Here is a 25,969-nt window from a genome sequence, read left to right as displayed (position 1 = left end):
TTTAGTATTACAGTCATTGCTCTCAGAGAAAAATGTTTTAACTACTTGCCTTTATTTTTAATTCATGAAATCTTCACGATGAACTTAAGTTATTCATTCTACATCATTTTTACATGTGCCTTGCAAGAGGTCTCCCAAAAACAAACAGTAATACGTGCAGATTTATTCTAGAACTAAGAAAGTTCTAAGAAAGAACTTATGACCACTGATTTCATTGTTCAGGTTCTTCTTGTTGGCTGCTGTGTCACAGGACATTACAATAAACGTTCTGTGAGGGCTTCAAGAATGTATACCATCAAAAATTATTGTTAAGACGACCACGTTAGCAGTATCTCACAAGGATAATACAAGTCTGATACATAATTTTCTTGCATGTTTTACTACAGATGACTTTTCTTTTGTACTACAAGCCAGTTAACTTTTAAGCACTAGATACTGCTAAGTGATAGTTTGTCGGTTAGATCTTGAACTTCATAAAAATTGCTGTCTTGGATTGGCTAAAGATAAAGTACACAGTAAGCTATATAAATACACTTCAGTGACCACAAAGCATTTTACAGTTGTAAAAGTAACAACAGCCCCATGGCAATATAAAGCTTATTAATTTTCATCCCAAGTTGTTTTTTTAATCAACTTTTTTTTTTTTTTTTTAACCACAAGTAGTAATGTTCCTTGCTTATATCTTCAAGGATTTCTGCAATTCAATACTTTCACCTGTATTTTAAAATGTTTCTGATTACAAGATACATTCAACTACCCTAGCAGTGTTTCCTATATTCATGTCTGTACTTTACTTCATATTTCAGAGCCTAACGCCTTGATTTAGTCTTCCTTCATGCATCCAACATTGTCCTCATCTACTTAATCCCTCCTTAAAAGCAGTCGGATTTATTTCCTTTTTTTTTTTTTTTTTTTTTTTTTTTTGAAGTCTCACTTGAAAAATAGTTTGGTGAAAAGCCTTCAAATGTATCTTACCTTTCCTTCATCCATTGGATTGTCGCTGATGTGAACAATAGGTCCTGGGTGAGACTTAGATGATCTAAACAAGGAATAATTCCAATTAGGCAAAAAAAATAGCCCTGCCAAAATTACATCTCATAAGGTGATTACAAGTAATTAAAAAACTATATTTACTCTCATATTGAAACATCTAGACATCAATTAATCTTAAAACATCTCCTAAAGTTGATCAGGAGAAACAAAGCACTTTTAAAAAAAGATCAGTAGCGTTTCATACAATGCCTATTTCACGTGCCACTTTTCTTCAGAAGATTTCAGTAGACTACATACAGTAGACTTTTATCTTGTATTCCTGCATACACACAGATTATCTGAACTCTAACTAACAATAGCTGCTACAGATAAGACAAAACCCATGTTATTATTTCCATAAAGCTTTGCCTCCTTTAATTGCACAAACTGGAAAGCTACATTCTGCTATCTTCCTTCTTCCACATGCTCTTTTGTAGACAAGAAGATATGACACGCTCTCTAAACTGTTAATTCTTCAGTGATTAAAAAAGAATTAGAGTAACTGTTTTTTAACCATTATATAATTTTTATGCTGCTCAAGATGGGTACTATTAAAATGGGGTTTATTAAAAAATATATGTTTTTATGTTGACTTCTTGCTATTAAAGAATTGTTATCTTGATATTAAAGAAGACTGACAAATGAAGAGATGTGCTTTTTTTCCAAAAGCCTTTGGCAAGTGATGGACTTCATGTATGTTTTGAAGATAGATATAACACTCTAGAAACAACAGCAGCACAGCAACAGCAGCATATAAGTATGTTTTCACCCACATACCACTACATTTACATTCACAAATCTATTATTAAAAAAGGAAGGAAGAACGGAAATAGCTGTAAAAAATATATTTTGTTCTTGGAATAGGCTTATTTAAATTTACATTTTCAGCCAGTATGCATTGGCCCTGTCACAATGCATATCTTTACACTCTGGAAGATATTCTGCAAGGATTACTGAATCCAATTATCCCTGAAAACATGCTGATGTTAAACAGTTCTGGGCATCACAGTCTTAAGTCAAGTCAGAAATAGTTTTAACAAGCTAGAAAAACAAAAGTTCACCAAGTTAACATTAACACTTCACTTTTATGAAAATAAAGTTATTTACATGCCCATGTACTTTGCCCATATTATTTGGTGCAATGAGACTAATATGGAGGTTGTTCTAGATAAGAATGTCAATTCTGCAACTTAAAACATCTTGGACACTTGGACATCTGTTTCCCTCACCACCACCACCCCTAACAGACAATACTAGACAGAACTCACAGTTCAATGGCTTTATTCCACATAATGACATAGCCTGAGAGAGTAAATGATTCCACATTGACAATGTGAATGTTTCCTCTTTCGGTGCCCACATATAGCCATTTACTTTGGAAAGGTAGATGACAAAATGTTATCCTGAAAAAGAATACCACCAGAAAAAGAGGATTAAAGAAAAGTTTTTTTTTTTTTTTTTATAAATCCTGTATTTCAATGTCTAAATTGACAAAAAGTAGAAGAAACACAGCAGGCAAACAGGAAAAAATACAAGTTACAGTTAGATAAAAATAGCAAAAACAGTATTGATCAGAGATCCACAGACAACGTAAAATTTAGACTAAACATGGAATATAAACCAAAGTATTCTAAGACTATTAAGTCTTTCAGATAAAAACCACACCACTGCCATTGAAAATCATCACATTGAATGTTTTTCCCCAAGTTAGCTGCCATTTTAAGCTTAAAACACAATACTCTTATGTTATAATCTATAAATCTCCCTTTGAAAACTATCTAATTTCAAGTTTTGAAGAACAAAACTTAAGTTAGTTAAGTTAAGGAAGTAGCTTGCTGCAGTTTAAACTGGCTTCAAGTGAATGAAGCAAAGGGAGAAAGTGTAACCTAATAAACATAAGTTTACACGTAACCCAATGTATCCCCCAAAGAGCAAGCCTATTAACAACCATAAGACCTATAAAATAATAAAATTCATTTTAAAAGTAATTTAAAGTTGGTGTTACTATTTTACTTAAACCACACTTTAATTTCCAATCTTGCATTTTTCACCTCTGTTGCTAGGAAGAAATAGCTGAACAAAACCCAAATGCTGATGTCTGGTAGAAATCCTCTGACTGTATCTCCAGTGCAAGAAGTAGTATTTTAAAAGTTACTTATTTCTGACCTCTTGAGTTCTGCTTATTGTTTAATTTTTTGATAAAGGTAATAATGTATGCATAGGAACTGGAGCTTCTAAAGTATTTGAGTTTTCTATATAACAGAAATACTAAGTTAAACCCTAGAAAATTTCTATAAAATGTTTTTGAATTTACAGTTTCATCTGATAATGTCCAATATGGTAAAAACCTGACAAATTCCTTGGACTATCAAACTAGGATTTTCAGAAAGGTTTCAGTGATAAGCTGAAATAATTATTAATTGGGAATTTGTTTTGTCAGTGCTAATCCTTAGCTTTACATATTTTTTCTTATTTTCTCCCAGTTGGGTTCCCTTCTTGCCAAATCCATGCATCATTTCACAAGCCTGTTAATAATTATTTACGCAAAGAACAGCTTTAGATCCTTTGCATTAGATGTTCTATATATGCATTTAACAAGCACAAAAGCGAAGTCTAACAGCAGCAATGCAAAAAATTACTGAAGGATGAAAAGACATTAATTTGTATTACAGGTTTCAAAAGTTAAGGTGTCTGTTGTAACACTACCTGGATCCAAAGTGCACCACTTAACTTTTTATATCACTTATTTCCAGCAAGGGAATGCTGATTGCTTAAGCAAATCTTTAATTTATCCATTTTCTGACTTTCTTGGTTTCTTTTGCTCTTGTACTTTAATATTAAAGTGCAAAGGCTGCACTTTTTTTTCCATTGATGTTAGATAGAAAAAAGTACTCTAGGCAAGGTTTAAAGTGCTCCAACTCAGTGAACTTGTAGAGGTTATAACATTTTTACTACAGAGTAATCTGTAAACACTGCAGGTGAAGCACTTGCATTTCACCAACTTCCTTGTGTCGTGGTAGAAAGACAAGACAGATTTTATTGGAAGTCAGAAACATACATCCGTACACACACGCCATTGAGGACCCCAAATACCACTGCCCAGTAAGAAAGCTCTCCCAGTGTAAGCAGGACAGCAGGGTATATGAAGAAAGGCAGCATGAGGCAGGAGGTAAAGCAAACTTTCAGCACTCTGCGATGCTATAGATTTTTTTCCTGGCACTCCATGTGCCAGAAAAAAGCTGGCAGCCGCATCAGCTGGATCTAAACTTGTGGCCTAGCAGCCAGAAAGAATATTCAAGAGCAGGGTCACGGGTATATCTATGTTGATCTGTGAGTTAATATTGTCACCTATAGTTGCCCAACACTCATTCTAAAAATAAAAACAACACAACTAAAAACTTAAATCTATTTCATGGCATTTAAAGGTGGACAGAAATATAATTTTGGGCTGCAATTTCAATTGCTATAATGAAAGGGCAACACTTGAAGGTAAAAGAAAAGCGTTCAACTCCTCAATACTCTTGATACCTTTCTGGAATACTTTTTGCACTCTTCAGCCATACTCAATGTCTTCTCTGTGCAGCAGAGATTACTTTTGTCAACAGTTAGCAAGCAGTGAAATACTTCCACACCAAGAGTAAGTTACATTTGATCTAGTAGCTTTACTAAATCTCAAAGTCAGGAGGCAAATGACTTCAGAATTGTAAGTATAGGTACATTTAAAACAGTGTTCCCAACCCAACCTTCAAAGTGTGCTTTTAGCAGTCTTCCACAATCAGAAAGTCTTCCATGATGTTTATATAACTAAAAAATATTCTTTTGGAGCTTTCATGGTTCACAGAACTGATGACTAGCTAAGTCCAAATGGAATTCACTGTGCTGAAGCTGCAGTGATGAAAGAATCACTGCTATTACTCCATTTTCTTTCTGAGATAAAAGTATACCTTCCAATTTTCAGAAATTCTATTAAATTTTCATCTATTTGATTCATTTCAGATAACTGCATTTATTTTTGCATTCAATTTACAGAATAACATTTCCAACATTATGGTCCATGTACTGAGTTTCTCTTCTCTTCAGTGTTTAAGGCTTCACCTAAGACACTAAGCAGATTTTAAACAATGGCTGGAAAATTTATAACCCCCTTAGAAAATAAATTCAGTGAAGCTATGACCATCTTAACAACCAGAGAAACCGCATTGACACGTTAACATATAACTATGTCACCTAGCTTATTTCATTTTAAATTGGAGTTGGGTCTGCAAGAGATTTAGACTTGCTTTGGGAGATGAAAACAAGTTTCAAGGTCTTCCTGGTAATCAGGCAGCTCCCTTCTGGCCAAGAACAGGGCATTTTTTTTCCTTAAAAATGCAGACTTTCCTCCAGAAATCTTTATTTCTGTCATGATATGATTAGAATATGATATTAGATACTCTGTCCCTAACGCATATATGATTCACAGAAGTAGAAACTGCCATACTATGCCCTGCCAATTTCCAAAACTAAGGCATTATTCTCCTCTCCTTACACACAAAGGGATACATACACTAATGTAGAGAAGAACCAGTGGTTGGGCAGAGATTGAAAGCACTACAGATGCACCAAACCGAAGTGAAATTTCTTTGCGAGCCTTTCTTGAACACAAATTCCAACTGCCTAGTAACAGTCAAGAGCAGTACACATTCTTTCCTGTATCAAACCATTCTGACCAAAAAATACCATGAGAAAGGCATCCATAAAAAAAAAAGGACTAGTTTTGTGCATCCAAAGAGACAGCTCAAAAATGGGACTGCATGAGCAAGTGATGAGAGAAAGCAGGCTTCTGCAGGCAGTTCGTACATGGCACAATAAATTTATCATGCTATCTCTTAAGAAATTTCTGCTACCTCATCAAGTACATTCTGTGAAGCTGATGGAACTTTTGCCATAATACAAGTATCGTGCTTTATTCCAAATATTTTGAATCCCTTTATAGAAGAAAACAATGCTTTAAAGAGTTTTTCTCCAATCTGAGATATACAATGACTTTAATATATGCTAACATCACTGCCTAGATGAGGTACTGCTATGCAAGCCCAAAACAGTCAGCATAGTCCCAAATTCTAACGTATCCGTACTTTTCTAGAAGCATTAATTCTTCTTCCTTACTGCATACACATTCACAAAGCCACTGTACGTGCTCTCAACCTCCCCCTGCAACAAGCTAACAGAACCCAAGAAGAAGCTTTCCTGTGAAATGTATTTATCAAAGTTTAACCACTATTTCTCAAGAAAACAGTTATACACAGAATACAGCGTTGCACTAGCAGTGGAAAATGCTGATAAGAGAAAAACCCTAACCCTCAAAATATATATATATATTTTTAATATTTTTACTGCACTCAGGATGTATTTTGTGTTGTTGCTTATGGGAGAGCATTAGCAGTGACAGGAGTCTTTAAGCAGCCATTTGGAAACCCACTGAAAAGATTTTTTAGTAACCGCAGACCATGTATTTTCTTACAATGTCAAAATTATTTAAAATTTTGATTGTGGTTGTGTCACAGCATATATAAATAATTATAGCAAATTACAGTATTCCCTAGAGGAATTTAATTATAGAAATCTCAAAGAATAGAGTTTATTAAATTAATATGCCAACAGCCTAATTCTTCCACTTAAGGGAACTAGTAAGTAAAAAAAAAACGTTAAGTGTATTATTATGACAATAAACATCCTTCTAAATTAATCTTTACCTTTCCTTAGTCTGCTGCATTATGAAGTATTATGTTCTTCAGAATTTTCCACTGCTTTAACAAAGCACAGTGACAAATACTTTGATGAATGTCAAATGCTGATAACAGGTTTTATTTTTAAGACACTAAACCTATTTCTAGAACCTCACGCTATCATTATAAGTCTTCAGTTTGTGCAATTACATTAGCTGCTCAAATTTGTGTATATGCAAAATGTTTTTTTCTAAGAAAAGGGGTAAGCTATCAGTCACCTTCTGCATACATCTCTCTCCAAGCTATCATACATTGGATAGTCAGAACAAAATTCCGAGACTGAAAAGTTTAAGTCATATACTAGACCAGACTCCATGTCTGTGGTCCCTGTGTCAAGTATTTAATGGGCACAAAACAAAGAGCCATTGTCACAGTGACTTTCACATGGAACCAAGCAGTAGCTGTGATTTTTCCCATACTTCTGCCAAGGGGTTATTTCCAGATTTGTTAACTGCAAGAGGTTTTATATACCTACTTGTATGAAAAAGGCCTGAAGGGGCAGGAAGCACAGGCAGAGGAAGAATTGTTCTTCAATGCCCCCCAAAATTTTCCCTAAAAAGGCCATGTTGGTAAAGGTAGTACATCATACAAACTGGCCTAGGTACTTTAATTCTATCTATATCACGTAACAGCACTCTCAATGATTCTTCTCCAAATATGATCACTTGAACACCTGGCTCTGATGTTGACTGACATCACTATTACATCGACTTATACTCAGTATCTGACTTCTTCTGTACACTAGTGATGTCAAAATGTGGTATTGGGGAAGCTAAATCTGAGAACAATAATGAAATAGAAGAATGCCATGACTGATGCAATCAATATTAAGGCCTTTTATACATCATTCCAGATAGAGGCTCACTTTTAGAGTTTCTATACTCAAGGAATAACCACCATGTTTGGCATCAGTCAGGTAGCTTGCTATAACACAAGCAGTTCAGGCTAAACATTTATTCTTGGAAGTTATATATGAGGATTTATAAAATGGCCACATTGGAAATGTAAATTTCCCATAGGAGAAAGAAGAGCTATGCTCATCACTGGTGAGGAAAAGTCTGCCAGGCAGGCAGGGCAAAAAGACTAGAGGTTGAATTCAACCTAGGAATGTGGCAGTTGGTCATTATGTGGCTCACAGCACTGCAAAAATCATTGGTGTACAGGGAAAAATGGTAATTGGACAGTGGAGACAGGTTTTAAAAACTGTTTCATAGAAACCTATAGTCTCAGAGTAATAGGACTCAGTATTTCAGTTCTGCCTCAATGCCAAAGGCAGCAGAAGAAGAAAACACACAATTGTAGCTCCATCAACCGCACCTACACATGGGACAGAGAATGCACCGCATGGCCTCCAGAAAACATTTTTCAAAGGAATTTGATCTTGCACAAACGAGACATTCAGACCCGCAGCAAACCCAGACAGTTGAAGAGCTCCTTTTCCCTTACTAACTTCTTGAAGCAAGATGGAACTCAAGTATGTCCTCTAGTGGATCACCATTAAGTAACTTTAAGCCCAACAGGAAAAAATGGTCTTATATGACATCATAAAAACAGATGATCATTTCATTTTGATCTTGAAAAATAAGCCAGCTTTAGAAAAAGGGTGAAAAACTTAGCTATGTGTCATATGTCAGATCTATACTCAGTATATTATTAACTCAGAGTCCAAACATTCAATTTCTCAGAAGTACTGTATGGATGTGCATCTTTCCAGTTATACTATAATCCTACCTCAAAGCATATAGGTCAAGGTGGGGGGAAAAAAACAGCCCCCCAAATAAATGGTGGAAGCACAACTGATACTAATACACAGAAAAGGGAGGAAAAAAAAGTCTATCATAATCTCTTCTCAAAGGCAAAAAAAAAATCCTGTATGTCTTCCTGCTATCCACAAAGTGGCAGAATTGGTCAGTTTATAAATTCAGTGAGGTGGAAGGAGAGAGAAATCCTTTCAACTAATGCCTGGTAATGCGTGGCCTGAGTACAAATTTACAGTATCTAACAAGGTGAGGTATGTGTCATAATAAAAGTCCAAATTCCTATCTGTTAGTATAGAGTAAATACAAGTGGGATTTTTCACACACAGTGCAGAGTTTGTGTTTTAAATACAAATGTGAAGTGGCTGTTTTTCAGAGTACAAAGGCAGCAATACTTAAAACAATTTGTTAACTCCAAATCATGCAGTTTCATGCCGAGAAAGACCATTTAAATCCTACAGCACAGAAGGTGACATATTAAAAATTAAACTGCTCTCAATGCATTCAATGATCGATATGCAAAGCACTGGTACACTAAACACTTGGTTCTATTTTTATGCTGTGATTTTGGTTCTTGTCTTTACGCTAAGCCACAAAGCAAGTGGAACATTTGTTTCTGCATTAAGGCACGGAATCTCAGGCAGCTCAGGAAAGATGCAAGTCAGGTTACAAAACAAATTTTTCATGTCCTACATTAAGCTGGCATATTTTCAAGTTTATACAGGTACATAGATGACAAAAACTATTGCCACTCACTGAAAAAAAATCTTAGCAATGCATAAAATCTAGGATACTAATAAGTTCACACTCTGAAACGTGTATTTCACAAGGAGATACTAACACATTAATTTGCACGCAAGCAACCCAGCCCTCCATGTAAGCACCATTACGCATTTTCTTCTGGCCCCTACATGCTGCCCCTCTTCCTCCTTCCCACAGTCAAGGAGCAGTGGCCAAGCTCAGCATTATATTGGTTTAATATCTTCTAACTTTTGTTTAGTAACTAGAACATGGAGCAGCTGCAAAACCCACACAAATGTGACAAGAACAAAAGGCTAGAAAACTTGCAAAACTAGCTTGTTTTGTATTTCTGATATCTGCCATTATTTTTTTAATTTGTTATACATTAACAAGTTCATCAGTCACCAGGTCAAAAAAGACTTGTTTCAGATTACTCACCAGCACTGATACAATAGGCAGCTATGAATTTATTAAATGACCAAATTCTTACTTACAGATAGTAAGACTCATTTACAGGTTCAACAGAAAGCGGAGTCTTTAAAGACTCCTGGCCGCTACTTTTAAAGAAACATTTTGTTCAAAACTGAAAAGCTGCAAGTTAACCAATGAGGGTATTTTTCACTGATAAGAATGAAGTAACACTCATGAGTGTTACCCATGTTAATGGGTAACACTCACGTAAAACTCTTAATCTCCATTCTTAAAATTCATGAGCAGAAAAGCAAGAATCCAGAACACTTCCCAGTCACATACTAGAGGCTGCATTCTTAATTGGTTTACAGGTAATTCAATACTTCAGGTTATTGTTATTGTTTTCCTTTGTATCAAAAATATTTAACATAAGAATTTATAAACAAGATGTGTCAATTTTTGTTTCCTTGTTTTGATCTGCTCAAAACAGGCCTAAAATAAAGATAGTCAAAATACATCACCAACAGGTGAGACAAATACAAGTTCTGGAAATATCATCATTAAGCTAAGAGCACATTCACGTGTACGGCTAAAACCAGGGAATTAACCAAAGCTGGTAAAAGGCTATACCAGGAGAAGAAAGAATTCAATAATGCACCATACCCCTACCTTTTTTCTCCCCCCTCCTCTTTTTCAAAACATTCAAGAATAGGTTTAAAAATATATCTTTTAATCTGAGTAGCATAAACTGTTACAGTTAGCTTTCTATGCAACAAACAACTTTATAAATCACATCAAATCCTTATACATCAAAATCCAATTTGAAAACAGAATCTGGAGAAAACCTGCCCCTTGACATACTGAGTTAAACTCTTTAAGTAGAATACAAATACTGTTTTTCTGCAATGTCAACACACTTCCAGGTACTCCCAATCAGGCGAATAATTTTAAGCCTTTGCATCTGGAGTTCTAAGACAAATACTGATATAACCAAAGCAATTGATTCAGTTATTTAGTAAGATTTGACTTGATTTCTCCTCCAAGGACATTTTCCCATTCATTTATTTTCTTTTACCCAAACTGATTTCCAAGATACTGAAAATCCCTACAAAGTGCAAGCTGGCAAAGTGAAGCATCATTGGAAAACATTTCTATGAGGCTCAGTTTTAATATTTAATATCTTAATAATTAATGGTTGAGAAGTTAATTATCCTTATGAGAAAATCTTAACCCCAAATCATAAATTATTTAAAACCGTTTTATTAATTAGGTACCTAACATCTTTGCACTTGCTAATTGAGTGTTCAGTTTTTTTCATGAACACTCTTCTTAATTAACTTCGTAGCTAATACACAACATAAAACTGACCCAAACAAAGTCAACTACTTCAAATTCACATAACATAACAAACCTATTACGAGTAGTAATAACATTAATGGCTCTAAGTTACTAAAACCAACTAAATAGAATTATTCAGCAATGAATTTGCAATTTTCTAAAGTTCAGAATCAAAATAATTCCCTTCTAATAAGATTGCACTTTATAAAATAAAGCTTCATTTTATGAATTAGCCAAAAGAAAACTATTGGAAAACATATGTAACCGTCATCCAGCATGACTTGATAAATGGCTGGTGACATTGGTGGCTTGGGGACCTTAAGTGTTCTGGCTACTTCTGTAAGTTATAATGATGGATACTTTAAGATTAAAATTACTACAAGAATAACCCTTGTCTCAGAAACTTTATCTTCACCACTCTTGATAATTAGGATGATCTCACTACGTATTTCAGCAAGGCACAGCTTTTTTTTTTTTTTTTTTTTCTTTTTTTGAAAATCAGTAGTCTGCCCAAAACTAATAACTAGTACTGCTACTCAAGAAATGTGAGTTATCTAGACTTTTCCCTTAGCCTGTTCTGTGAATGGCAGACAAAGCTCAACTGCCTATGACAGGTTTTGCTTGTGAGAATACCCCATTTAGAGCAAAATGACAGTTTAAGATTTCCATTGTTTAAACTAAGCTATATCTACATCTAAGACTCTAAAACAGCTTCCAACTGATTCACACACAGTCACCTTCTCAGACACCCATTTTAAAGAATTAGTTACATGCTGCTGTCCAATGCTTTGTTTCAGACTGCAAAGAATCTTGCTTTGTAAGCAGAACTTTCCATTTTGTGCGTAATAGTTGTGCATCACAATCACGAAAACAACCTCAAAAGGGACTTGGGACTCACTTAATCCTCTACCCCAGAAAAAACAATCTGCTTCTGTGTCATTCCTGACAAACCTGTTTATGATCTGTTCTTTAAAACTACAAGGTTACTCCACAATCCACCCAACAGTCTACTGTAGCATTTCATATGACATTACGTCAGAAGGTTTCACGTAGGTATTTAAACCTTCCTCTTTCGCACTACCTATTACTTAAAGCCTACTGCTTTCCCGCCCTATTCAGAGGTACAGGTCACAGACTACTGTGCATTCTTGCTAGGCTCCTCTCAGCTCTCTAAGAAGTCCAGTTCAGAAACACACTGCTCAGGAAGTACACATAACATTCCAATTGAGACTGTACCTAATCTGGCAAGAAAAAAACTTCCTAAAAAAACTTGAAGAAAAATGATAGAAATATATCTCAGAAAGCCTTCAAAAATGGAGATAGTTTTCCTGTTGCCTTGTTAATACATACAAACACTTCTGTTCCAAAAATTCATTTGGAGACAAACTAACAGTCTTTTTTCCCTCCACTTGATAAAGACAGGAATATTGTTGTTCAGCAAAACAATGCTCACAATAATAGAGAAGTAATCTCAAGTTAGCAGACATATGGTGTGTCTACTTATAAGCAATTTGGACCCTAGCAACCTGGAAGTCAATCCTAAAGTAAATCCAGTTACAATTTTTAACTATTTATTAGTTGTACTGCTATAATAAATCCAATCTCCCACTTACACAGTGTGATGGTAATGAGCAAAGCAAAAATAGTCCAATTCCTACCGTTCTCGGTTAAACTTGAGCGAATGAAGTATAGCAGGTCTCTTCTGACGTAAGTTCCACAGGTGTAAGGTATCATCAGCCAAGGCACTCACAAGAGCTCCCTATTAGAAATAAGTTCAGTAAAACTTTATTTCTAGAAACCTAGTATTTGTAAATCATGGTATATACAGTATTTACAACATCAATATCAAGTATGTAATATTTGCTACCAGTATTAAAATATTTACAAGCATGCATGTCAACATCATAGAGCAGATAGTTTCAAACAGTAGTAACAAAGTAACCGATTTGATCATGACACTGAACTCACACACATTTAGTTCAGTGCTATACTGAGGGGTAAAGGGGAAGAAAAAGCTTTTTCTGGTGTGAGTACATCAGTTCCCTCACATACACAATTTGCAGAGAAATTAAGCAGTGAACTCAGTGGCTAGTGTCTATGCCCCAACATAGTTAGCAATACTTAATTTCAGCATTCCTCTGAGCTAGAAATCCCTCTAGAAATCTGGCGATAGCTGGTTTAAGAACAGCATTACTGTCGGGTCTCAGCTGCAATATTTCTAGAAAAAACACATCCGAAATTACTGAGGGATTAGATTAGGGATCTTTGCCCAGCTCACATCTAGAACAGTAGCAATCAAAATAAAATTAACAACCCACTGAAACTGTTGGCACTATTAAAAGCATACTTTACTACTGTAAGGGATAACATGCAACATTCAATGACACGAATACATTTTCCTAGCAAAACAGTTCTTGCCTATAGCAGGAGCACTCCAGAGACAGCCAGTTTCAGCAGTTAGTCTAGCAATTTATGTGATTAAATAAAGGTACCTTAATTGTTATCACTGTTTAACAAAAATGATTCTAAGTGTGAATAGGATTAGTATTTTGATGTTTTCTTAATGAGAAGTTGAAGAAAACATACTTTGTATCTTCTCAAAATTATGGAATATAAACATCATTTTACTAACCTCATTAATCAGAAACTGAAGCTGGATTACTGCAGCTCCACTGTCATGCTGGCAGTAACACTCCACTCCTGGCCGACCAAAGCTGAAATTGGTACTGTTAAGGAATAATTGTTGTATGCAATGTAGGAAAAAGAAAAATGTTATCAACATCACTAGTATCATGTTCAAACAGACTAACATCCTGCTTAAAGCTAGTGCACTCAAAATATTTAACCACATAGACCTTAACGATCACTGAAAAAATTCATAAACAGAGTAACAACAGTTGAAAGGCCCATTTTATTTATCCCCATGAAGTAGGAAAATTATGTATAACTGCTAAACTTACCACATTTATTTAAAGGATCCCTCGTCAACGAGAACACAGCGGAGGATGATGAAGCAATTATTTTAGTAGTGTTAAATATCAGGACTAGTATAAAAGAAAGTTAATTTAAATAAACATCACAATCAAAATTTTTTTTTTTTTTTTATTTAAGTGCTAAAGGAGCTTTCTCTCATTTTTAGATGCTACTTACAGATGAAAGAAGAGTTGAATAATGCAAGGCATATTAAAAGAAAATGTGCTATGACAGAGATAAAAAGATCAGTAGCCAAAATATGGAGGAGTCAATGGTAAATTATGTATAAATGTAAATTTCCAGTATCTCTGTATCAAGATTTCCTGGATTCATACCAACTATGAGATAACAAAAGTGTGCTCATTTTCACTCCTACACATAAATCAGTCCTCTACTTTTATAATGAATATCAAATTGAAGGGTAACAACACAGATTCTTCCTTATCTAGAAACTAGATTAATTTATTAGTTGCAAAGACTTTGTATTTCCAGTTTGGTTATCCTCTTTCTTCTGTCATGAAATTAAGGAAATTTTCCAACCTCTAGGAGAAGGAACAGAAATAACACAAGTCCAAATGAATTACGTGAAACAATCAGTGTACCATCATTACAGTACAAACAGAGTTCACAGAGAATAATTTGCCAAAGAGCTGAACACCTTCCCCATATGCCTGTTTAAAACAGGAGAATAGAAGACATATGCAAATCAGGGAAAATAATGTACAATTTGTTCTCTCAGTAAACAGTAGAAATTAATAAAACATTACTATTCTCACCCATTCTTCAAGCTTTCTGTTTACTGAGAAATTGTTGATCACAGCAAAAGTGAATATAAATAACCTTTAAAAAAGTATATATATAACAATATATACAGTACATAATTGTATTCGGTTTACATGGCAAGGGCTTGGTAACAGGGGGACTGACTGCAGGGGTGGCCTCTGTGACAAGGGTCCAGCAGCTGCCCCATGGCAAGTAAGGGCCAGCTCCAAAAGAGGACCTGCTGCTGGCCAGAGCCAAGCCAATTGTGATGCTGGTTACAACTCTGAAAACAGATTTGAGAAAGGGAATAAAACTTGCTGCAAAACAGCAGCTGGAAGAGATGAGTGAGAGCCAGCCCCGCAGACCCCAAAGCCAGTGCAGAAGGAGGGCGGGATGTACTCCAGGCACGCAGCAACAGTCCCCCTGAGGCCTGTGGAGAGGACCCTGGTGGAGCAGGCTGTCCCCCTGCAGCCCATGGGTCCCACATGCAGCAGATCTCCACACTGCAGCCCACGGAGAGGAGCCCATGCAGGAGCAGGAGGTCTGGGAGGAGCTGCCACCCACTTGTGGGGAACCCATGCTGGAGCAGTTTGCTCTTGGGGGATGGATGGACCCCATGGCAAGGAGCCGTGTGGTAGCAGTGCTTGGAGAGCTGCTGCCTGTGGGCAGCCTCCGCAGGCTCAGTTGGGGAAGGACGGCATCCCGTGGGAGGGACCCCACGGGGAGCGGGGGCAGAAACCAAGCGTCAGGAACTGGCCGCAGCCCCATTCCCTGTTCCTCTGTGCCTCTCACGGGAGGAGGCAGAAGAGGATGGATGGGGGGAAGGTGTTTTCAGTTTGCTTTTATTTTCTCAGTGTTCTAGTCCACTAGTGGTAGGCAATAAATTATATTAATCTCCCAATGCTGAGTCTGTTTCGCCCATGATGATAATTGTTGAATGATCTCCCTGTCCTTATCTCAACCTTTGAGCCCTTTCCATCACATTTTCTCTGCTTTTTTCCTTTGAGGAGCAGGACTGAGAGAGTAGCTGTGGTGGAGCTCAGCTGTGTAGCACATTAATTTATAATGCACCACCCACACCTCACAAATATTTATATATATAAAATATACATTCACACCAGTGAAAAGTGGAAAGGCTGAAATAACTACTAAGTTTCATGCAAATTAAAGCTCAAACACAGATCTCCCACTCAGCTTCTAAATAACAAGATGTAATGCAAGCAGAACTGAAGTAGGAACAAGTCTGCTTGAACAGACCTCAGTGTTTTACCTTTTCTACTTCAACCACTTTCTTCTCTTAGCTTAATGAATCCGTATAACATCTAGCCAAGTGATAAGAGATATACTAAACAGATGTTGAATAATCCAAACTTAATTCCAGCTTTCTTCCCTGAACAGAATTAGTAATTTAATTTTGTTCTGGAGTGGAAGGGCTTAAAGAGCCAGCTTGCTTCACCTGTTTTTTCCCCTTGTATTTTACATTCTTATCAGTATGTTTCCTGCACAGAAGCGTCATCAGCCAGTTCCATATTCCACTACCATGTCATAGCTCTTAATATAAATAGGAAGCTTAAAATCCACGTTCCCCTCCCCCACAGATTAGGGTACTTCACAAACTCAGGGTACTTTTAATGTAGCAGCAGTGCTTTTACAAATTGCCAGGCAAGAAAAAGGAAACCCCCACAATAACAGAAATTTCAGAGTCGATTAGTGGGTTTACTTCATGTTTCTGCATTTACTTAAATTCACAATTTCTCATAGAAATAGTCAAAGCCTTTTCCGAAAGTGAAATTCAGATGTTTACAAGAACCGAATTTTATGATTTGTCAATTATTTATCTGCACTGACACAGTTTTCTAACAAAAAAAAAAGATTTCCCAAACACCTCCACTGAACATCAGCTTCCAATTTAAATATGCAACACTTGTTTCAAATAAATTGTGGGTGGTGAAGGAATTGAGGCTTTATAGCTACCTTGCCTTAAAACAAGAGTATGACCCAGAGTATGACAGCATGACCCAGAGAAACCCACAGATTCTTCAAGTTACTCCAGCCTTCACAAGCTCTATCCCTCAAACGTTGGCTTCAAGCACTTTCTGCTGCAAGTATTTTCTAGAAGCACTATTATAATATTGAAATTTGTATTCACTAGTTAAGAATACTTGAACTTTTGACCAACAATCCTTTAGCATTTTGCAGGACATCTCAACCAGTTCCCTCTCCAGATATCAGTACATCCGCAGCATTAAGAGTAAGTTTATGTAAATTTTAATTGTACAGAGGCAGTTTCTGCTTTTTGACAAGTTAGTGGAAGCCTCATGAGCAGATCTGGAGACAGAGTTTGATCTCTTATCTTGCTTATGTTTATCAAAAAAATTTAAGTGCAAACAGTCCTAGCAGTCAGTCCATTTAGTTCCTCTAACCAAGGATTATGTAGCCTTCACTTTTTCACCTGGTAGCTAAATTTGTTCTTCTCATCTCAAATTAATATCACTCTCCTAATCAGCATTAATCTTCTTTTCTAAAGCAATGCAAAGCCTTGCAGTTTTGTGGGGGTATTCTATGTTGAAAAAGCACGTTACAAATACTGACTGTGCAAGGAAAACAGAACAGTTCAACTGGAAGGGACCTTCAGGGATCATCTTGTCCAACTGCCTGACCGCTTCAGGGCTAACCAAAAGTTAAAGCATAGTAACAAGGGCATTATCCCAATGCCTGTAAGAACACATGGCTGTTAAAATACCCTTTCCATGTTAAGCATTTCTCGATGAACCATACAAAACACACAGTATTCCAGGGAGCGCAGTTTCTCCAGTTCCTCTATAGCTGTTGCGTATGAATGCTTAAGGCAAGAGAGCTCACTGTACTAAGCAGTGGCCGTCTACCACGTAGTAGTCCTTGAAACAGGCAAAGATTATAATGGATAATGACAAGACGGGCAAAGCATTTTCATGCTGTAGACAGGAAAAATTCTCTGCCAAAGAACTAGGGTTGCTCAGGAAGAAATAGTCTGCTCAGAGCAGTTTTGTTTTGCTTTTTTTTTTTTTTTAAATCAAATACCAATCCTTCCTCCTTCACTTCCACACATTTCTTCCTACTGTTCCTGTTTTGTTCCTAATTCCAAACATGAGCAAGTAAGTTCGATTAAGAGCTTCTCAGCTATAGTTGTGAATATTGCTTCTGCGCTCCTAAATGCCATAGGAAGTTAACCCTGACAAACACAAGCATTTGTCTCCAGTGCATGTTTTATGAAAAAGCAAGCAAAAGACAAAAGGCATGGCTGAGAGAAGGAAGAGATAAGGTACTCATGTCCTAGCGTCAGTGTTTATTTTCCTAACTGCTAGAAGCACAGATCATACCTTAGAAAAGCACATTATCACACAAATACAATATTACATAAGGACACCAACTTTACTCTGATTTGTAGCAAGAGTTCCAAAAGGTATTTTTGCCCAACATTTTTCAGAGCTCAACTTGCAATTTTTTGTTTGTTTTTAATCTAAGCAAAACTAAAACATTTCAGTTTCTAGTATGTGTGTTAATGCTGGAAAATATTCTGTTTAAAATACTATTTAGAGCTTATCTGTGTAAGAACAACTCAGTGCATATCTGCCCTTTACAGTAATGTTCTGAGAATGAAAACTAATTCCAGAATACATATGAAAGACTGCTCAGAAGAGCAGTCCATTTATTTATTATGTTTTGGTTTTAATTCACCTTACTCTAAGTAAACCTACGGAGTATCTGGGTGTTTTTTCACTTCTGATTGACCCATATGACACTGGAGACAGTTGCAAAACTTGTAACTATATCAGCTCAATCCCCCAGCATAAATCAGTTACAAATTCAAAACTACATTTACAATATAAGATACCTTTCAAACTATCCCCACCTTCATGTTCATACATTGCAATAAGGTTTTGATAGTTTAGTACAAGATATAGACCATACTCCTGTATCAGATTTGCCACTGTTATGATAGTTTGGGATCTTCAAGACAAATACAGAACTAACAGCTTTTAAAATTCATCACCAGATACTTCTTAAAGTTGTAGCCGTAACACCTGTAGCTGTAACACAATTTTTAAACATCAGGCAACTTTGACAGAAAAATAGATCTCCTAGTAGAGGAAGATACATACTACTGATATGAATTATGTACAAAATACGTTGCTTACAATATTCTTATATACACCAGTCTGTAGCATATAGCTCTACAGCACCACAGATTACACGTGCATTTTTACTATACAATCCCTCACAGAAACAGCCTCCAAGAACAGTTTATCAAAATACACAGCTCGTCAGCAAGAGAGTTATGCCAGAAGTTGGGAAGTACCACATTCAATACTGTCTACAAAACTAGCTTTGACCTTTCATGTCCATTTAATACCAATAAACAGGATAAAATTAAGTCACAGAACATTTAGGGGAGTGTTTTAGATTTCATGTCAAGCCCAATATGGTAGCATATCACCACTTTTCAAGAAAAAACAGAATTATAGAATTTCTTTCCAAAATCTTAGGCCTGAATAGCATCTTGCTGTATTCACATCCCTCAGCTAAGCAGGTCTTTATTCTTCATGAAGTCTCACTGTTTATGCCTGCAACAGTATAAAATAACATTCAGCAACATTTCACATCCACTTTCCTTTATGAAAGTGACAACATCAGGGAAAAAAATAAACAAGGGCTTCTGTTTTTTTTACGTAAACAGTGCTACAGCTTAAAATGCAAAGAGGAAAACAAACAGCCACATCTCTAAATGAAACAGCTTGCTCTTACATACCTAGAATCGTTAAAACTATTTTACCCAGAATTGCAGCACTTGCACACACAGACTTAATTTTTTTCTTCGTTTTAAAAATCAGGTCCCTTAAGTTCTCCAGCTCTGACTTTTCTGACCCCTACCTTAAATAGCGACCCAGCAAGAGCTACACTCACCCTGCTCAATGAGTGCGCTTAGGGAAGGTGCAGACGGTGAAACATTATGAATAAATTAATCTATAATAAGTATGCACTTATGAAAGGCAGAGATCTTTTATAAATTTAAGGTCAGGTACAGCTCCAAAAGAAAGCTGTAAGACTTCTCAGATTTTTTCATTTAGCAAAATGGTAGTCTTAGTCCAACTTGCAGACTTACTGAGAAGACTGATGAGATTTCTCCTTTCTTCTGACCATCTACATCCCTCTGGATGAATTTGGTGCCATTAAGACCCCTCTTCAGTTTTATCTAATCCTTCCATTACTAAGGGGTACTACCAAAGTAACTCCAAGCCTGAGTTTTTTTGCAGTAGTAGTTAGGCTTTTTTCTTTGCAGCTCCCCCCAAAGTCTGTCACACTAACAGTAACTACAACCAACTGTGGAATAAAGGAGAGTGCCATGAAATAAAGCCATCTCCACAGAAAATAAGAGCTATTTTTATTTTAAAAATACAAAGGATATACAACCAAGAGAAAACTTCGTAACATATCAAAGGTACAAGGGATAACCGCTAATCTGAAGAAGCAAGCTTTTGTTAATTAATGAGCAGGTCTCATTTTCTTCAGCCTTGAAGCATAAAGCTCATATTGCTGCTTTCCAAAAACCAAGAAATTCATACACGAGTTACAAAAGCACAGAAATACGCAACATTGCTAACACTCTTTCAACACTGAAGAGAAGCTGAACTCACTTCTACGGACACTTTTTCCTCTCTCCTCTCCTCCAAGTACAGCCAAACACCAGCTCCCCCACAAGTTCTCCTCTAGTGACAATGAAGGCCCTTCACCTCCATACCCTCCCACGCATTTCCCCAGTACAAGCCAGAAGTTTCAAGGACAGGAGCTGCAGCCACAAGCAGGCCTAAGAACAGGCAACAGGGTGAAGAGAAGCCAGGACAAGTGTCCGCACAATGCAGGCTCCACTAACTCCCACTATTTCTTCCTGAAAACCACAGCCACACCTCACAGCCACTACCCTCTTTGGAAGTTGAATAGTTTACTGCTTTGTTACAAGGACCATAGTGCTGTCATCCGCACTTCCAGACTAAGTACAATTAGCTTCAAAACTGAGATTAAAGGTTGCCAGGTGGGAATATTATCAAATTACCAGCAACAGCTGGCTATGGGAATTCCAGCTGGACTGCTGTAATGCATTCTCCTTCTGCCGGCTAAGAAGTGGAGAAGGCAGGGAAACTGACCTTAAGGAAGCAGGATAAGGAAAAAGATGCCAGATACAGACAGTCAGAAGACACTGGCTGTAATGCCTGTGCATCAAATATAGCACTTGCTGAATTAGCTGATACAGTTTGACCTAGTTATTTGGACAGAAAAAACCATCAACATTATATATATTGTATTTGGAAACCAACTCAGGCATCCCTAGACAGTAAAGAAATAACTTCCAGGCAACGAAAAAAAATCTACATATAGCTTCTTTCTATTAGTCATAAAGATGAAAGTAAATGCAAGGCACCTCACTGTAGAAGACACAAGGATCTCAGTGCTGGGAAAATCTTTTGCTAACCTTCCAAAGGTCTTCCCTTCCTTGAGAGAAAGGAGAGAGAAAAAAAAAAAAAAAAACAAAAAAAAACAGTCCCCCAAAACAGAACTAACACTCAAAAAAACCACAAACACCCAGGAAGGTAAGTTCTTATGGTCTTACGGTCTCCAAAGATACCATTTACACACAAAAATCAAACCATTACGTTTTTCTCATTTCCAAGAAACCTTACCATTGTTAAGGTATTTTTGAGAGCAACTGTACTGAGTGATGAGTTTTTTGTGTTTGTTTTTATTTTTTAAATATGGCCACTGAAGGCTAAGAAGCCACATTCAGATGGGTTATATGTGGCCAAAAAAGTATTTGAGATGCATTGTCATGATATTATTTGATACCATTTGAACTCAGGAGTTCATTTACACTCAATTTTGAGTTCACAGTTTCCCAGAGGGTAGAAAACAACCAAAAAATTAAACTCAGCATTTCCTTTGTCCAATTAGTATCAGCGAAAGAGGGTGACAACACCCTGGGCAATCTGCTCCAGGTGGCCCTGCTTGAGCAGGGGGAGCTAGACCAGATGAACTCCAGAGGCCCCCTCAACCCCAGCCATTCTGATTCTGTGAACATGTGGTATTCAAGCATTTTAGATCTTAATCTTGTTATTTCAAATGCCATATTGGCTGAACTACTGCTGCTTGCTCCTGCAGCTGCAGAAATTCCACTGAACCAGTGACTAGGCAAGCCCCTGGAAGGAGGATTTCTCAACTTCCAAGTCAGTCACTGATAACATCAGTTCCTGCATAAATGCAAATCATCATCCATAAGCATTCACCTTGTTCAGAAAACAGCCTCAGCTCCTTTAAACATCATAGTCCAAATGATTCAATAGTGTTTTCAGAAAAAGAGAGTCTTACATGGACAGGGTGAAAATAGGCAGGCAGTTGTAGCAATTTTAAAGCGTAAAAAAAAAAAAAAACGAAAACACTTTTCCTTAGCTTATGTCAAAATTATATGTCAATTATTGAACTAGCCTCCACAGAAACTGATTCATGGTGGATATTGAGCAGTTATATCAGATTTATTTTCTAGCAAAGAATAGCTAAGAGTCAAAATACTTAAACTTCAAAGCTACTTACATAAATAGGCAAAAATACAGCATTTCCCAAACAGCTTTGAGAAGTACCAGTAAATTTTCTGTAAGGGCTGTATTTAGTAGAATTTTCTCCTGCCTGCCAGTAAGAGGCAATCTTTCTTGAGAATAAGATGTAAACTAGGTAGTAAAAACAGGATTAAAGCCCAACTTAAAAAAAAAAGGAATTATCATTAAAAACAATTTTACGTACATTTAATTCACGGAAAACAATGCATGTCATTAATTCAAGGGGCAAAAATCATCAATTTAGATTAAGCAAATTTTTCAAAAACCCTACAAGGTTACTGGATTTTCTTGATTTTACTCATTTTGTTTTCTGACAGAATCTCATCCAGGTCCTACTACTTAAGCCTAAAAGCTATATTTTAGCACCAACAATGCAAAAAAAAAAAAAAAAAAGATTTATCTGGCATTTATTCACTTGGGATGGGAGGGAAGAAGAATGGCAGAACACAAGGGGAGAGAGAAGGAAATTGCTACAAATATATTTGCATAATGGTTCCTCTGACTACACAAGATGTACTGAAACGGGTTGTAACTGCTAACTCACTGAAGTTTTTTTTTTGGAAAGACTATATACGGAAGAATAAAACTAGCAAATCATTACATACTTTGAAAGACCTTTATCAAAATTCAGAAGCAAATCTTTTTATTCTGTTATATGCTGCTCATCTGTCATCCATTTAAAACTGTTTAATTTTAATTATAAATATCCTATCTCATCCATCCTTCTGGTAGCATATGCTATATCACAATATTAATAATTAACCAGGCTTTTTCTTCTTATGTTCATAGCTTCTTGGCCACGACTGAAGGCATGGCCACTTTATGCTTGCTCTCTTCCCTGTGTCCAAATATTCCATACAGATATTGCCAAAAACAGCATTAACAAATGTAATGTGCTGAACTAGATGTTAAGTGAATTTTTATATACCTATTTAGTTTAACTTACAAAAGCATAAAGAACCATATATATTACCTTACAACAATAACTTAATGTTATCAAAGAACATAGCCAATCCCTGCCCAATCAATTATTGTCAATTAATGCCAATTTCTGACAGTAAAGCAACTGTTGGGTCCAGAAACATGTCTCACCCCTTATTTTGGAGAAGACAGAATGATCTAAAATACTTCCCCTAACGTTTGCCTGCCAAACATACCTTATTCAGTTATTTTTCAGTCACAAAACACAAGATACTCATGGCAGAAGACACTGACTGTTAGAATTTCATCTCAACCTCATTCATATCTAAGCCTATCCTTCAGTTCCCTCCCTCCAAACTGAGCAGCAGCTAGTCCAGCCTGCTGAGTCCCAGTTTCACTTCTACCTCCTTAACCCTTTAAATCTTTTGTCCTAGAATAAGACCAGAGAGCATTACAATTCCAACATTAACATAATTTCTAATTTTGCACAGCATATTTGCATTTCAGTGCTATCTAAGCAGTAGTGACAGTTTTATGGAAGGCTAGCTCAATATTACCACCACACAGAACTAAGATACAATTCAAGCAATTCAGTAGATGGCACTCTTTCACAAAAATCAAGAAAGGAAACTGTCCTCGCAATAAACAAATGATTACCTTGAAGCTGCAAAGCTTATTTTTTTTAATATGTAAGAACCTGAAATACTCATTGGAGCATTTAATATTTGGTACTTTTCATAAGAAACCATGTATGAATCTTTTTTACATGCAAAAACATTAAGAGACATTGTTACTTTTTTTGCCAAAATGCAATTCCACATTGCTATTTTGTCCAGACATTTGTCTTACTACATAGAGGTCCATTTCTTATCACAAAAATAACCGTACATGAAGAAACACTGTTCCACTGTAACCATTGTTACATGAAGAAACATTTTTGTGGCTTTTTTTTTTTTAAACCAGAAGCCAGTCTGAGAAAGACTACAACGTTGAAGTTGTTCCTCGAAGCTGCTTATGCAACCTTAATTCAGTATCTCCTGAAATGCAGAAGACCAAAAGGTCTTCTATTAAAAAAAAAAAAAAAAAAAAAAAAGATTAGGCATTATTTTACCATCGCTAGTAAACATTTGGCATGATTTAGCCTAAGCTTTATTAATAGTGTCAAAAAGATAGATGGCCATTAAATCAATTTAAAACAATATTCAATTCTTTGATATTACAGAAACGTGAATATAGTAGATAGAAGGCTTCCTATTTCATCTCAGCTCTTCTTTTAAATTTTTTTTGTAGATGGCACCTTAAATCCTGCTCTTTCTCATTGTACTTGTATACTTCAGATAGTTCCTTTGGCCACAAGAAATGCATCACCCTGTGCTAAACAGAATTCCCATGAGAGCATGAACACAGCACTACTGCTTGGTATGGCTGTGCATGTCAAACATACCTCTTATTAAGATTACGAAGGACAGAATTCATTAAAGTCTTGTAGCACTGCAAGTATCCACTGCCCATTTTAAGACTACAAAAGGATGGAAAAAAGAACATGAACAGAACAGCCCAGTCCAAAGTAGTTATCCTAAGCATGTTTCCTGCAGTTTTTCCAGGTGGAATTTGACTGCATGGAGATATACTACTACCTTGCACACCTCACTTCTTTAAATGAGGGTGGGTTTTTGTTTTTTGTTTTTGGTTGGTTGTGGGTTTTTTTGATAGTTTAGAGAATCTGCTCATCTTTTGGCCTTGTGCACTTCCAGTTCCCATCAGATTCCATGTAATATCTGGTATTTAAGGCAGTGCTCATCCGCCCTGCTATCACAAGAATGTTTTACTTCTTTGTAATCTGCTATTTTAATCATTTTAAGGCTGAAGAATTATTTTGTTCAAGTTTGACAGAAAGGAAGAAGTGTTGCAGATAATGTTTTCCTGTAAGCTTTATGAAAATAGGAAGCTGAAAAGAGAAACCTAGATTAGATGCAGAGCCCACCAAAAGGGCCAGCATTACCTCAATATCCTAAAATAGAGACTCTGCATAAAATGCTGCAGTCATGGAAAACTGTTACACACACCGTTAACAACAGTTACCACACACAGGGTAATTCTATTACAAGAGAGAGCCATATGATACCAGGTTTCACAAATTAAACGTCTCAGCTTTTTTTCCCCAGGTAAAGGAATACCCTCATCCTTTAACTCTTTTCCTATAACTGAAACTGTTACAGTCCCAGGAAAGGAGAAACTGAACTCTTCATATAACAGTTCGAAGGAAAACATATATGACAACATGCATCTCTGGCTAAAACCCACAGAAATATACCTGCTTTTGCTGCCCAGCTCCTCCAAGGTTCCTCCGCAATCCTGCGGCTTGAATGAAGTTTCTAGCACAGATTCTGCAAGAATGAGATTGTCTTCAAAAAAGCCTGCACTGAAATTTAATAGCTTGAAGGCTGATTTATGAGGAGCAAGGAAAGGGTCAATGCAGGGAGCGGGGGGAAAGAAAGCTGAGCATTTGTCTTGCTGCATAGTCTTAGAAAAGCTGCAGAAACAAAGACTAGAGCTTTTCCTTTCTACGCAAAGTGCTGCTGTGTCCTTCACTTACCAGTCTGCTCTCCAAATGCCAAAAGAG

At 36.5% G+C, this 25,969-nt stretch overlaps 1 protein-coding gene across 8 annotated transcripts in view; it reads right to left on the bottom strand.

Moving 5' to 3' along the window:
- Nucleotides 1–25,969, bottom strand: part of STXBP5 (syntaxin binding protein 5) — a 112,686-nt gene that overhangs the window by 68,181 nt on the left and 18,536 nt on the right. For all 8 annotated transcript variants that reach the window (XM_082755835.1, XM_082755834.1, XM_082755837.1 and 5 more), the window contains 4 exons: nt 13,680–13,761; nt 12,706–12,806; nt 2,301–2,435; nt 976–1,039 (listed from right to left, as the gene is read on the bottom strand). In XM_082755835.1, the coding sequence (XP_082611961.1) occupies nt 976–1,039; nt 2,301–2,435; nt 12,706–12,806; nt 13,680–13,761 (382 nt within the window). The remainder of the gene's footprint in view (nt 1–975; nt 1,040–2,300; nt 2,436–12,705; nt 12,807–13,679; nt 13,762–25,969) is intronic.

The sequence above is a fragment of the Aythya marila genome (assembly GCF_965140915.1).
Source record: "Aythya marila genome assembly, chromosome: 3".
Lineage (NCBI taxonomy): Eukaryota > Metazoa > Chordata > Aves > Anseriformes > Anatidae > Aythya > Aythya marila.
This window is presented reverse-complemented; position numbering and strand designations above follow the sequence as displayed.